The 14,383-nt window shown below is 40.3% G+C and overlaps 2 protein-coding genes across 2 annotated transcripts; both read left to right on the top strand.

The window, feature by feature from the left end:
- Positions 1 to 1,794: 1,794 nt before the first annotated feature.
- Asdurf (ASNSD1 upstream reading frame) lies at positions 1,795 to 11,239 on the top strand. The gene is made up of 4 exons (XM_032901069.1): positions 1,795 to 1,956; positions 3,553 to 3,606; positions 9,599 to 9,674; positions 11,012 to 11,239. The coding sequence occupies exons 1-4, from the start codon at positions 1,867 to 1,869 to the stop codon at positions 11,089 to 11,091; spliced, it is 300 nt and encodes a 99-aa protein (XP_032756960.1). The 5' UTR covers positions 1,795 to 1,866; the 3' UTR covers positions 11,092 to 11,239.
- Asnsd1 (asparagine synthetase domain containing 1) lies at positions 11,018 to 14,163 on the top strand. The gene is made up of 3 exons (XM_032901067.1): positions 11,018 to 12,552; positions 12,764 to 12,945; positions 13,818 to 14,163. The coding sequence occupies exons 1-3, from the start codon at positions 11,104 to 11,106 to the stop codon at positions 14,065 to 14,067; spliced, it is 1,881 nt and encodes a 626-aa protein (XP_032756958.1). The 5' UTR covers positions 11,018 to 11,103; the 3' UTR covers positions 14,068 to 14,163.
- The last annotated feature ends 220 nt before the right edge of the window (positions 14,164 to 14,383 follow it).

Genomic DNA, 14,383 nt, shown 5'->3' on the forward strand with positions numbered 1-14,383 from the left:
CCAATGGCTTATGCTCTAAGATCAAGAATCGACAAATGGGATCTCATAAATCTGCAAACCTTCTGTAAGGCAAAGGACACTGTTGTTAAGACAAAGCGGCAACCAACAGATCGGGAAAAGATCTTTACCAATCCTACATTTGATAGAGGGCTAATATCCAAAATATACAAAGAACTCAAGAAGTTAGACTCCAGAGAGCCAAATAACCCTATTAAAAAATGGAATACAGAGCTAAACAAAGAATTCTCAACTGAGGAGTATCAAATGGCTAAGAGGTAACTAAAGAAATGTTCAACATCCTTAGTCATCAGGGAAATGCAAATCAAAACAACCCTGAGATTCCACCTCACACCAGTCAGCATGGCTAAGATCAAAAACTCAGATGACAACAGATGCTGACATGGATGTGGAAAAAGAGGAACACTTCTCCATTGTTGGTGGGTTTGCAAGCTGGTACAGCCACTCTGGAAATCAGTCTGGAGGTTCCTCAGAAAATTGGAAGTAGTACTATCTTAGGACCCAGCTATACCACTCCTGGGCATATACCCAAAAGATGCTCTAACATATAACAAGGACACTTGCTCCACTATGTTCACAGTAGCCTTATTTATAATAGACAGAAGCTGGAAAGAATCAAATATCCCTCAACAGAGGATGGATATAAAATGTGGTATATTTATACAAAAATAATGACTTCATGAAATCCATAGGCAAATCGATGGAACTAGAAAATATCATCCCTAGTGAGGTAACCCAATCACAAAAAAAAAAAAAAAACCCACATGGTATGCACACTCACTGATAGTGGATATTAGCCCAAAATCTCGAATTACCCAAGATCCAATGAAGCTTAAGAAGGACGACCAAACTGTGGATGCTTCAGTTCTTCTTAAAAGAGGGAGCAAAAATATTCATAGGAGGAGATATGGAGACAAAGCTTGGAGCAGAGACTGAAGGAATTGCCGTTCAGAGCCTGCACTACCTGAGGTTCCAGCCCATATACATACAATATTTCTGATGCCCAGAAGTGCATGCTGACAGGAGCCTGATACAGCTGTCTCCTGAGAGGCTCAGTCAGAGCATTACAAATACACAGGCAAATGCTAGCAGCAAACCATTGAACTGAGAACGGGGTACCATTGGAGGAGTTAGAGAAAGGATTGAAGGAGGTGAAGGGGCTTGCAACCCCATAAGAACAACAATACCAACCAACCAGAGCTCCAGGGACTAAATCACCATCCAAAGACTATATACATGGACAGACCCATGGCTCCAGCTGCATATGTAGCAGAGTATGGCCTTGTTGGGCACTAAGGGGAGGAAAAGTCCTTGGTCTTACCAAGGCTGGATCCTCATTGTTGGGGAATGTCAGGGTGGGGAGGTGGGAAGGGGTGGGTGGTTGGGGACGGGGAACACCTTCATAGAAGAGGGGAAGTGGGGATGGGATAGGGTGTTTATGAATGGGAAACCGGAAAGGGGAATAACATTTGAAATGTAAATAAAAATATCCAATTTTAAAAATTAAAAAAAAAAAAAAATGCCAAGACCACAGTGTTAGGCACATTACTGATTAGTGATTTATTTTTACATAGGATCCGCTAGGGGGCAACACAGACCATTCATAGACTCTTCAGCCAAGCCAGACGAACCTTTAGCCAAAACTAGTTTGCGCTGATGCACAGCTACTTTAAGTCGGAGTTTCAGGATCTAAGTCTCCACGCCTGCTACTGAGCAGGCGTAAATATGCGCACTCCATTGGTCGAGGTTCCGGAAGGGGCAGGGTCCTGAAAGGAACACTGACTTCCGGTTGGGCCTGCTGCCTGCTGTTTCATCCACCGCGGTTCCTCCGTTCGGTGCGGCGTTGCGATGCCTAGCAGTGCGGAGCACCCCGGAGACAGCGCCGCGCCGGGACCCACCCGCACATCGACCGCGCACGCCGAGGCCCTTAGCAGTAAGGTGCCGTGGGACGCCGAGGATGGGCGGTGGGCGGCGGGCGGCGGGCGGCGGGAAACGGGTCCCGCGGTCGCATCGGTGCCCAGTAGCCTCACCGGTCCATTCTCAGCACCGGCCGCTGGTTTCCCCTGCGTCCTGCAGATTTGCTATGATGGAGGCACAGATTTATCCACTGCAAACAACAGTGATACTGAGACAGAGGTCTTAATGACGTTTTTCCTTTACGCGTTTGCACCACTCTCCTCTCGGAACCCTTCACACATGTGATCTGTTGCTCGTTGGCTGTGCTTCATCCATTTAGCCATGTACCCGCCTGGACGCCATCCATGACGTCCATCATGAAAGTTTAGAAATCTGCCCGTTCTTCCAGACTCAGGCAAAATTTTCTTAACCGAAGTTATCAGTTGCCTGTTGACCTTAAAATATATTCTCACCTTTAAGTGATCTTAAAAACATCAGTTTGATCATCTCTTTATTATTCAACCAGGACTGTAGCAGATTAATTTTTCCCTTCCTCTTTTTGGGATAGGGTTTCATAAGTAGCTCAGGCCAGCCTCAAATATTGTTTGAGGATCACCTTGAATTATTCTCTTGCCTAATAGTCAGGATTTCAGGGAGGCAACCCCATACCTGAACTGTACAGTGATCTCAACTTCCAGTTACAGACAAAAATCTTTAAACGTGTAGAGTGGAGGGGGTGTGGGTGCAGCCTTTTCAGTTATTAAACATCCTGAATTCCATATTTTTTTTTCTGTCCTGTATGACATCTTCAGTACATTGCCTTATTTCCAGTGTGCCACAGTATTCTGTGGTGTCACCTAAAGTGAGATATATTATATACCTGTCGTTTGTAGTGAGCATAAAAGCACTGTACAAGCAGCCTTGAATCTCAGGGAGGGTGTACTCAATGTAGCTTTGTCGTATGTTAGTACAGCTCTTAGCACTGCCCATGCACACTCATTTGGGTGGGATGAGTTTTCAGAATACTCTGGCTACTGCCATAGCAAGCCTCTTGGCACTGTGTAGCTGTGTCAGTGTAGACTTATTGCCTATTTGGGCATTTCATCTGATGATAAGGAACAAACTGAGCTTAAGGATACCAGCAGTATGCTGTCCTTAATACTCAAAATAGAATGATACAAGGGTGGGAGATCATGTTGTACCACTGCAGGAAGGGCGTTCGTTCAGTACCGTTCCGTTCATTTTATCCGAATGTCTGGCTGTCATCCAGTGCATACATCATAAAACCACTGGCTATTGGTAAAGAGGAGAAGCCACATTCATTTCTCTTTTTTAGTCTACAGCCAGGCCTTATAAAATTAAAAGATTGGTATTAATTTGGCTAGACAGTGTCTCACCCTGGTTAAAGATGTGAGCTGTGGTAATTGGCGCCTGGCAAGTCTAAGTCAGCTTCTCTTTCTCCAGCTTTCTTCTACTGGCTCCAGCCTGAGTGTGGTTGCATCTGTACAGTATCCATTTAGACAGGCAGTCCATGACAGGCCCCAGTCCCATGTTTTGTTTTAAAGCAGTTGCTAAAAATGTGCTCACTAAACATAGTTTGAAAACTTCCACTTTAGGTTTTTTTCTTTACTTTAATAGATTAAAGAACAGAAAGTTATTGTGGATGAACTTTCTAACCTGAAGAAGAATCGGGTAAGTTGCTGTGGGAATCTGAATAGTGTGTATATATATATGTGTATATTATACACATATATATTATTATGTATACATATATATATTATGAATTATACATATATGTATACATATATGTATAATATATATGTATGTATACACATTTATTATTATTATTATTAAAATTATGATTTAGATTATTTATGCTAACATTGCAAAATTCAAACATCGTAATTTAAAAACTAAAGTGATATCCTCATTTGGTTTTGCATGTTTTAAATTTGTTCTTCCTGTATAAGTCAGTAGATCTCAAAGATGAAAAAATTATATTTTAACAAAAAAGAATGAAGTTTTCCATAGAAAACTTTAATATTCCAAATACTTAACCCATTTCATGGCTTTTAAATAAATGTGTTAATAAATCAGCTACAATTAACTAATAATTGACATTTCTGATATTGTCATTTGTGAAATATTAGATGCTAAGGCAAATTAATACAGAAATTTTTGGAGATCAAACTGGCAAAATGAGTAAATGCTGTATGACACTTCAGAGTAACCGGTGTGGAAGCAGTTGTGAGGATGAATGCGTGTTTACCTGCAAAGGTACTTGCCAGCATCTGTAGTGAAGAGTTGACAATACAGTAAATGACTGAAGCTTGAAGGCAGTAAAGAACTATACATTGTGGTGATATAAAAGAACCTTCCTTGGTCAGAAAAGATCTCCATGTATTATTCGTTTATGAACTAAATTATAAACCTGTTGCTGTGATAGCCTTTGTTATTTGAAAGACTATGGTGTGATGACACATGCGAAGCAAACAACCATCTCTGGGTGGCATAGTGATCAGTGTTTGTTTATCTGTGGTAATCACTCTTCTGAATATTCCTGAAGTTCAAGAGTGGGTGATAAGAGGATCCTGTTCAATATCACTGTGCAAGTCGCATTCTTCTTTTTTATTAGCATGTCATGGGTATTGCAGCCTGAAGCATGGACTTTCAGTGCAAGGACATGATTGTCATGACCCTGGGACACCACTCATGGGTGGCTAGGAATATTGGTGCTGTATGATGGAGTGAATGGACTGTGGCATAGTAGGTGCTCTCATAGCACAACACAGGAGAAAGCAGAATAAAGACTTCATTGCCAATGATTAAGAACCACTGTCAGTTCTGTAACCAATGCTAAGGGAGCCTTGGGAGCCTTTTCCTCTTGCAATTGAGGCAGAGCTTTCGTTCATTTCTTGAGAGCTTTGACTGCTCAGGACTATAGCCAAGCAGTATCTTATCACAGTACATGCTTGCTTGCTGGCTTTCTCCCTTCCTTTCTTTTATTGGATATTTCTTTATTTACATTTCAAATGTTAATTCCCTTTCTTAGTTTCCTGTACATAAGCCTCCTATCTCCTCCCCATCCACCACTACCCCCCACCACACACACATTCTCTAACACTAGGGGTTCTCCTTCCTTTGGTACTCAATAAGGCCATCCTCTGCAACATATGCAGCTGGAGCCATAGGTCGGTGCATCTATAGTCTTTGGGTAGTGGTTTAGTTCCTTGGAGCTCTGGTTGATTGGTATTGTTTTTCTTATAGTGTTGCAAGCCCTTTCAGCTCTTTCAATTCTTATCCTAATTCCTGCAATGGGGGTCCCATTCTCAGTTCAATGGTTTGCTGCTAGCATTCGCCTCTGTTTTTGATATGCTCTGGCTGTGTCTCTCAGGAGAGATCTATATCCGGTTCCTATCAGCATGCACTTCTTAGCTTCATCAATCTTATCTAGTTTTGGTGGCTGTATATGTATGGGCCACATGTGGGGCAGGCTCTGAATGGCCATTCCTTCAGTCTCTGCTCCAAAATTTGCCTTCATATCCCCTCCTATGAATATTTTTGTTCTCCCTTTTAAGAAAGACTGAAGCATCCACATTTTGGTCATCCATCTTATTGAGCTTCATGTGGTCTATGGATTGTATTGTGGATAATTCAAGCTTTTGGGCTAATATCCACTTATCAGTGAGTGCATACCAAGTGTGTTTTTCTGTGATTGGGTTACCTCACTCAGGATGATATTTTTTAGTTCTGTCCATTTGCCTATGAATTTCATGTTCATTGTTTTTTGATAGCTGAGCAGTACTCCATTGTGTAGATGTACCACATTTTCTATATCCATTCCTCTGTTGAAGGACATCTGGGTTCTTTCCAGTTTCTGACAATTATAAATCAGGTTGCTATGAACATAGGGGAGCATGTGTCTCTTGTATGTTGGAGCATCTTTTGGGTATATGCCCAGGAGAGGTATAGCTGTGTCCTCAGGTAGTGCAATGTCTAGTTTTCTGAGCAACCTCCACACTGGTTTCCAGAGTGGTTTTACCAGTCTGCAATCCCACCAACAATGAAGGGGTGTTCCTTTCTTCACAACCTCCCCAGCATCTGTTTTCACCTGAGTTTTTGATCTTAGGCGTTCTGACTGGTGTGAGGTAGAATCTCAGGGTTGTTTTGATTTGCATTTCCCTGATGACTAAGGATGTTGAGCATTTCTTTAGGTGTTTCTCAGCCATTCGGATTCCTCAGCTGAGAAATCTTTGTTTAGCTCTGTAGCCCATTTTTTAATAGGGTTATTTGGCTCTCTGGAGTCTAACTTCTTGAGTTCTTTGTATATATTGGATATTAGCCCTCTATCAAATGTACGATCAATAAAGATCTTTTCCCATTCTGTTGGTTGTCGTTTTGTCCTAATGACAGTATCCTTTGCCTTGCAGAAGCTTTGTAGTTATATGAGGTCCCATTCGTCGATTCTTGATCTTAGAGCACAAGCCATTGTTTTGTTGAGGAAATTTTCCCCAATGCCCATGTGATCAAGACTCTTTGTGTGGTTTAGGTATAAACGTAATTGTGGCTTCATAGAAGAAATTGGGTAGTGCTCTGTCTGTTCCTATTTTGTAGAATAGTTTGGACTGTATCGGTAAGAGGTCTTCTATGAAGTTCTGATGGAATTTTGCACTAAACCCATTTGGTCCTGGGCTCTTTTTGGTTGGACGCCTTTTAATAACTGTTTCAATTTCTTTAGTAGTTATGGAGTTGTTTAGATGGTTTATCTGATCCTGATTTAATTTTGGTACTTGGTATTTGTCTAGAATATTGTCCATTTCTTCCACATTTTCCAGTTTTGTTGAATATAGGCTTTTGCAATAAGATTTGATGATTTTTTGAATTTTCTTAGATTCTGTTATGTCTTTTTTTTCATTTCTGATTTTGTTAATTTGGATACTGTCTCTGTGCACTCTGGTTAGTCTGGCTAAGGGTTTATCTATCTTACTGATTTTCTCAAAGAACCAGCTCCTGGTTTCTTTTTGTTGATTCTTTGTATAGTCCTTTTTGTTTCTACTTGGTTGATTTCAACCCTGAGTTTGATTTATTTCCTGCCTTCTACTCCTCTTGGGTGTATTTACTTTTTTGTTCTAGAGCTTTTAGGTGTGCTGACAAGCTGCTAATTTATGCTCTCTCCTGTTTCTTTTTGGAGGCACTCAGAACTATGAGTTTTCCTCTTAACACTGCTTTCATTGTGTCCCATAAGTTTGGGTATGATGTGCCTTTATTTTCATTAAATTCTAAAAAGTCTTTAACCTCTTTTTTTATTTCTTCCTTGACCAAGTTATCATTGAGTAGAGTGTTGTTCAACTTCCATGTATATGTGGGCTTTCCGTTGTTTTTGTTGTTATTGAAGGCCATCCTTAGTCCATGGTAATCTGATAGGATGCATGGGATTATTTCTGTCTTCTTGTGTATGTTGAGGCCTGTTTTGTGACCAATTATATGGTCAATTTTAGAGAAGGTACAGCAAGGTGCTGAGAGGAAGGTATACTCTTTTGTTTTAGGATGAAGTGTTCTATTGATATCTGTCAAGTCCATTTGGTTCATAACTTCTGTTAATCTGTTGATGTCTCTGTTTAATTTTTGCTTCCATGATCGGTCCACTGATGAGAGTGGGGTGTTGAAATCTCCTACTATTATTGTGTGAGGTACAGTGTGTGCTTTGAGCTTTAGTAAGGTTTTTTTTTTGTTGTTTGTTTGTTTGTTTGTTTTTTTAATGAATGTACGTATTCGGAGCATAGATATTTAGGATTGAGAATTCATCTTGGTAGATTTTTCCTTTGATGAATATGAAGTGTTCTTCTTAATTTTTTGATAACTTTTGGTTGAAAGTGGATTTTATTCGATATTAGAATGACTACTCCAGCTTGTTTCTTAGACCATTTACTTGGAACGTTGTTTTCCAGACTTTTACTCTCAGGTAGTGTTTGTCTTTGTCTCTAAGATGTGTTTCCTGTATGCAGCAAAATTGGGTCCTGTTTACGTATCCAGTCTGTTAGTCTAAGTCTTTTTATTGGGGAATTGAGTCCATTGATGTTACGATATATTAAGGAATAGTGATTTTGCTTCCTGTTATTTTGTTGTTGTTGTTGTTGTTAGAGTTCTGTTTGTGTGCCTCTCTTCTTTTGGTGTCATTGCAAGGAAATAACTTTCTTGTTTTTTCTAGGGTGTAGTTTCCCTCCTTGTATTGGAGTTTTCCATCTATTATCTTTGTAGGGCTGGATTTGTAGAAAGGTATTGTGTAAACTTGTTTTGTCATGGAATATCTTGGTTTCTCCATCTATGTTAATTAAGAGTTTTGCTGGACATGCAATCTGTGTTCTCTTAGGGTCTGTATGACATCTGCCCAGGATCTTCTGGCTTTCATGGTCTCTGGTGAGAAGTCTGGTGTAATCCTCACAGTTCTACCTTTATATGTTACTTGACCTTTTCCCCTTACAGCTTTTAAAATCCCTTCTTTGTTTTGTGCATCTGGTGTTTTGACTGTTATATGTCAGGTGGAATTTCTCTTGTGGTCCAATCTTTTTGGTGTTCTATACGTTTCTTGTATATTTATGAGCATCTCTTTCATTATGTTAGGGACGTTTTCTTCTATAATTTTGTTGAAGATATTTATTGGCCCTTTAAGTTGGGAGTCTTCACTCTCTTCTATACCTATTATTCTTAAGTTTGGTCTTCTTATTGTGTTCTGGATTTCCTGGATGTTTTGGGTTAAAAGATTTTTTGCATTTTACGTTATCTTTGATGGTTGTGTCGATGCTTTCTATGGTATCTTCTGCCCCTGAGATTCTCTTGTGTTCTGTTGGTGATGCTTGCATCTATGACTCCTGATCTCTTCCTTAGGTTTTCTTCTCCAGGGTTGTCTCCCTTTGTGCTTTCTTTATTGTTTCTATTTCCATTTTTTTAAATCCTGGATGGTTTTGTCCATTTCTTCCACTTGTTTGATTGTGTCTTCCTGTAATTCTATAAGGAATTTTTGTGTTTCCTCTTTAAGCGCTTCTATTTGTTTACTTGTGTTGTCCTGTATTTCTTTAAAGGAGTTATATATGTACTTTTTAAAGTCCTCTGTCATCATAAAATGTGGTTTTTAAATTCAAATCTTGTTTTTCCAATGTGTTTGGACATCCAGTATTTGCTTTGGTAGGAGAACTGGGCTCTGATGATGCCAAGTCATCTTGGTTTCTGTTGCTTAGGTTCCTGTGCTTGCCTCTCACTATCAGGTTGTCTCTGGTGTTGGTTTGTCTTACTGACTCCGAAAGTGGTTTGGCCCTCCTGTTGATCTGTGTGTCAGCACTCCTGTAGAACTGTTTTCTTTCAGCTGGATCTGGGAACAGAGAGCTTTGCTCTCAGGTGTATAGGCACTCTTGGAGTCTGGCTTCCAGCTCTTTGCACAGGCAGAAATCTGAAGGGTCCTGCCCCTGGCTACTCCTAAGTCCCTGTACCCAGGGGGCACAGATGGCACTAGGCGATTTCCTCTTGGGTCAGGAATGCAGGCAGAAAGTTTTTGTTGACTCTGAGTTCTCAGGAGTGTCTGCACTTTTGAGGGTCCAGCTCTGTCCTCCACAGGATTTGGGTGCAGGGACCTGTGGTACGGGTTCAGTTCTGCAAGTCACATTCTGATAATTATAAATTTCTTTTGCAGAAAGTATACAAGCAGCAACAGAACAGCAACATATTCTTTCTTGAAGAACGAACAAAAATGTTGTCTGAAAGCAAAAGTGAGTAGTGGTCTTTTTAGTTTTGTTTTCAGAGTTATATGGAATGCTACAGAAAACCTTTTGTAAGCTTTTTGTGGGGATTCATAATGGTGCCTCAGTTAAACCCTGTTTGAATGAATGTGTGTGTGGATTTAGGGTAGTGGTCTGTTTCCAGTTAGTCTTCCAGAGATGTATACAGTGCGTTGTGTTTTGGCGGCGTGGCAGGTGGAGTATCCTTCAAGACAGGGTTTCTCTGTGTAGCCTTGGCTGTTCTGGACCTCACTCTGTGGATCAGGTTGGTCTTGAACTCAGAGATTTGCCTGCCTCTGCCTCTCAAGTGCTGAGATTAAAGGCATGCGTTGCACCACAGTCACTGGACAGATGTTCTACAGTTTTAAAAAGACTCCTCCAATATGGATGGGCTGGGATTTGGATTGTCTTGATCTTTGGCAGGAAGCCATGGCTGCAGAGAGTTCATGTTCATAACAATCCTACCATGTCTGGAAAACACTGTCTTGCAGCCATTCTCCCAGTCTCTTGTTATGATGGTCTTTCTGTTCCCTTTTATTCATGAGCTTTGGGTGTGATACAAATGTCCAGTTCAGAGTTGAGTACTCCACAGTCACTGATGATCCACACTGCCCCAGTTGTGGTCTCTGAACTAACTGCCATCCACTGCCAATGTCGCTCCTGGCAGATAGCCCATACCCCAGTAGAAGGAGATATGGAATGAGAAGTAGAAAGTGGCTGTGATCTAAATATATCATAAATCAGTATGAAATTCTCAGGAATAAAAATTATGACTTTAGTTATTAGTAAAGTAGTCATATATATTTTAAGAGGTTGACAGAAATATGAAAATCATACAATTTTGTGACTTTCAGGGGTAATACTTTGAGCCTCTAAAGCAGCAGTTCTCAACCCGTAGGTCAGTACCCTTTTGGGGGTCACAAATCAGATATCCTGCATGTTAGATATTTATATTACAATTCATAACAGTAGTAAAATTACAGTTACGAAGTATCAGCGAAATTTGGTTGGGGTCACCATGACATGAGGAACTGATTAAAGGGTCGCAGCATTAGGAAGGTTAAGAACCACTGCTCTAAGATCTTGAAGTATTTAAATTATATATGTAAAGTGTTTAGCCAAGTGATTAGATAAAATGTGTACCCAGTGGAAAGAAACTATTACCAAAATATCAGCATTGTCTGTCACTAAAGCATTGTGAATTATGGCTGGCTTTTGTACAGTACATCTCATATGGTTTAATCTTGAGAAGTAGCCTGTTTTGTTCATGAAATAATAGGTAAATATTTTTGAACTTTCACTTCAATATTTTTTCTCACTCTCAACAGATAAATTAGACGAACTAAGAAAAGATTACCAAGAAGTAGAAAACTCAGAGACAACCAAAGTCAAGACGCAGTCAGCCTGACTTCACGTAACCATGTGTGGCATTTGCTGTTCTGTGAGCTTCTCTGTTGAGCACTTCAGTAAAGATTTAAAAGAGGATTTGCTGTATAATCTCAGACGGCGGGGCCCTAGTAGCAGCAGACAGTTATTAAAATCTGCTGTTAACTATCAGTGTTTATTTTCTGGTCATGTTCTTCATTTAAGAGGTGTTTTGACTGCCCAACCTGTGGAAGATGAATGTGGCAATGTGTTCTTATGGAATGGAGAAGTTTTTAATGGAGTAGAGGTTGAAGCAGAAGATAATGATACCCAGGTCATGTTCAGTAGCCTTTCTGCCTGTAAGAATGAGTCTGAAATACTGTCGCTCTTCTCTAAAGTGCACGGCCCGTGGTCGTTTATATATTACCAGGCCTCCAGCCATTGCTTGTGGTTTGGCAGGGACGTGTTTGGCCGCCGTAGCTTGCTTTGGCAGTTTAGTAACCTGGGCAAGAGTTTCTGCCTCTCTTCAGTTGGTGCCCAGATATCCGGAGGAGCAGACCAGTGGCAAGAAGTTCCAGCATCTGGAATCTTCCAAATTGATCTCAATTCTGCTGCTGTTTCCAGATGTGTGATCTTAAAATTATATCCTTGGAAATCTATTTCTAAGGAGAATGTTGAAGAATGTGCTAATGAGCTGACTCAGACTCCAGCAGAATTGCCAGAGTTTGTATCAGTGGTAATAAATAAAGCCAACTTGTACCTCTCAAAACCCATTGTCCCCTTAAACAAGGCGCTGCCTGAGGAACCCTTGGAAACCCAATGTAGAAACAGTTCCAGCGTTCCAGGGTCAAGAGAGACACTTGAGATACTTCTTAGAGATGAACACACACAAAGAATAGTTCAGCAGTTCATTGACGTCCTCAGTGTTGCAGTCAAGAGACGCACCTTATGTTTAGCTAGGGAAGAAAACTTGGCATCAAAGGACGTTTTAAAAACTTGTGGTAAGAAAGCAAACATTGCGATCCTGTTTTCCGGAGGTGTTGATTCTATGGTGATCGCAGCCCTTGCTGATCGTCACATTCCTTTAGATGAGCCAATTGACCTTCTGAATGTGGCTTTTTTACCTAAACAAAAGGCAGGGCTGCCTATTCCTAACGTAGAAAGAAACCAGCAAAACCACCGTGAGACCCCTCCTGAAGAGTCCTCTCCGAGCACTGCTGTGCCTCAGGGTCCACATGACGCCGAGGTGCCAGACCGAGTCACAGGAAAAGCAGGACTGAAGGAACTACAGTCTGTCAACCCTTCTCGAACGTGGAATTTTGTGGAAATTAATGTTTCTCTTGAAGAATTACAAAAACTAAGAAGAGCTCGAATATGTCACTTGGTTCAGCCATCGGACACAGTTCTGGATGATAGTATTGGCTGTGCTGTCTGGTTTGCATCTAGAGGAATCGGTTGGTTGGTGACCGAGGATGCTGTGCAGTCTTACAAGAGCAGTGCAAAGGTACGTTCCAAAGGACTGCTGCTCATAATTTCTCAGACCTCATTTTGATATTTAAGGTTTATAAATACACTGTATTACAGTTACACTTTATCGTACAGTGTATTTGTTTTACTATTTTCTGGCTTGTAGTTTTCCTCCTTTAGCCTGAGAAAATAGAACTTGTTTTCTTTATCCTCTTGTCATGTCTCTGGCTCGTTTTCCTCTTCTGTAGGTGATTCTCACTGGGATTGGTGCAGATGAGCAGTTGGCAGGTTATTCCCGTCATCGTGCCCGCTTTCAGTCTCTTGGCCTAGAAGGATTGAATGAGGAAATAGCAATGGAACTGGGTCGCATTTCTTCTAGAAACCTTGGTCGTGATGATAGAGTTATTGCTGATCATGGAAAGGAAGCAAGGTAACTCATTACTAAATGTTTTTTTTAAAAATGTAAAAGGAAGCTTTACATTTTCCCTTGGAGATTGGTATCATGCAAAGCAGGAGAGCAGACCACTCTCTCTACTTTACATTATAAACATGGTCGAGAGCAAAACCGATGGAGCCGGCGAACTGCGTTTCCTCCTTAAGTAACTTTGGAAAGTTACGTTGTAAAGTCATGGAATAGGTAGTTCTTTTCAGGACCACAGTGAACACAGGATTGTCCAAGGGGCAATCACAGGCAGTTTAAGGGTTTTCTTTTGTCCCACAAACCTATAATAAGTTTCTCCTCCAGTACTGTAGAATCTGGTTTTGTCTGTGTAGGCGTAGTGATCTATAGAGGCCCCAGTCCTAGATTTCTGCCTATTGAATGGTTTTTTGAACGTGCTTTAGTACTGTTACAGATGGTGTAGAATCTTCAGAGACCCAGGCACTTTCGTGTATGCTTTTTAAATCTTGGGTTTATTTTTATCTACAACATACATCTGATGATAATAAAGACATACTTAAGTGCAACATTTTTAAATATTAAGGATAAAGGAAGATGTGATAGTATGAAGAGTTGAACTCTGGACCTGGGTATCGTAGTTTACATTCATCAGACAGAGTCAGGAAAATTATGGCAAAGATATTCTGAAAAACCTTGGGAATTATTTCTTGCTATCATAGGCAACTGATTTATTTAGATTTTAGAGTATATTTATAATGTATACAAAACTGCCACCTGTTTTGAAATTCTTTTTTAATGTAGTTAAATTTTAGCCATTAAAATATGTTGTAAATACTTAACAGACTTTTTTAGTAGTAGTTGCTATTATTATTGTTATTATAGTTTTTTTTTATCAATTTTAGATTTCCTTTTCTGGATGAAAATGTTGTATCTTTCCTTAATTCTCTGCCAGTTTGGGAAAAGGTAGACCTGGCTTTGCCCCGTGGAGTTGGTGAGAAGCTCATTTTACGCCTTGCAGCTGTGGAACTTGGTCTCTCATCCTCTGCCCTTCTGCCCAAACGGGCCATACAATTTGGATCTAGAATTGCAAAACTAGAAGAAACTAATGAGAAGGCATCTGATAAGTGTGGAAGGCTCCAAATCCTACCTTAGACAACCTCTCTCAAGATTACATAATAATGACTATTCTACCATATAACAATACTGTGTGACAGTTACCTCAAAATAAACAGCTGCTACCTTACGGGATGTAGTAGTCTTGCATTCATTGTGTGAATTTTTACTTTTCTCATCAAAGCTCCATTTGAACAGACACGTGAGTTAAGTTAGACAGGTTTCACAGACACCTTCAACATTGAGGTTGTTAGAAGAAAGCACAGGATGCACATGGTTACAGTTGGCCTTTTTAGAAATTTCACCTGAGAAGTAGGGTGAAGAGAGCTGGAGATGAAGCATCATTGAGCTCTTC

Source organism: Rattus rattus, chromosome 4 (assembly GCF_011064425.1).
Source record: "Rattus rattus isolate New Zealand chromosome 4, Rrattus_CSIRO_v1, whole genome shotgun sequence".
NCBI lineage: Eukaryota > Metazoa > Chordata > Mammalia > Rodentia > Muridae > Rattus > Rattus rattus.

Bases quoted from the DNA above. Each gene is read 5' to 3' on its own strand.
- Asdurf (XM_032901069.1), top strand. From the start codon at position 1,867: ATGCCTAGCAGTGCGGAGCACCCCGGAGACAGCGCCGCGCCGGGACCC. The intron at 1,957-3,552 runs GTGCCGTGGGAC...TTACTTTAATAG, and splicing joins CCGAGGCCCTTAGCAGTAAG to ATTAAAGAACAGAAAGTTAT. The intron at 3,607-9,598 runs GTAAGTTGCTGT...TTTCTTTTGCAG, and splicing joins CTAACCTGAAGAAGAATCGG to AAAGTATACAAGCAGCAACA.
- Asnsd1 (XM_032901067.1), top strand. From the start codon at position 11,104: ATGTGTGGCATTTGCTGTTCTGTGAGCTTCTCTGTTGAGCACTTCAGT. The intron at 12,553-12,763 runs GTACGTTCCAAA...CCTCTTCTGTAG, and splicing joins CTTACAAGAGCAGTGCAAAG to GTGATTCTCACTGGGATTGG. The intron at 12,946-13,817 runs GTAACTCATTAC...TATCAATTTTAG, and splicing joins GATCATGGAAAGGAAGCAAG to ATTTCCTTTTCTGGATGAAA.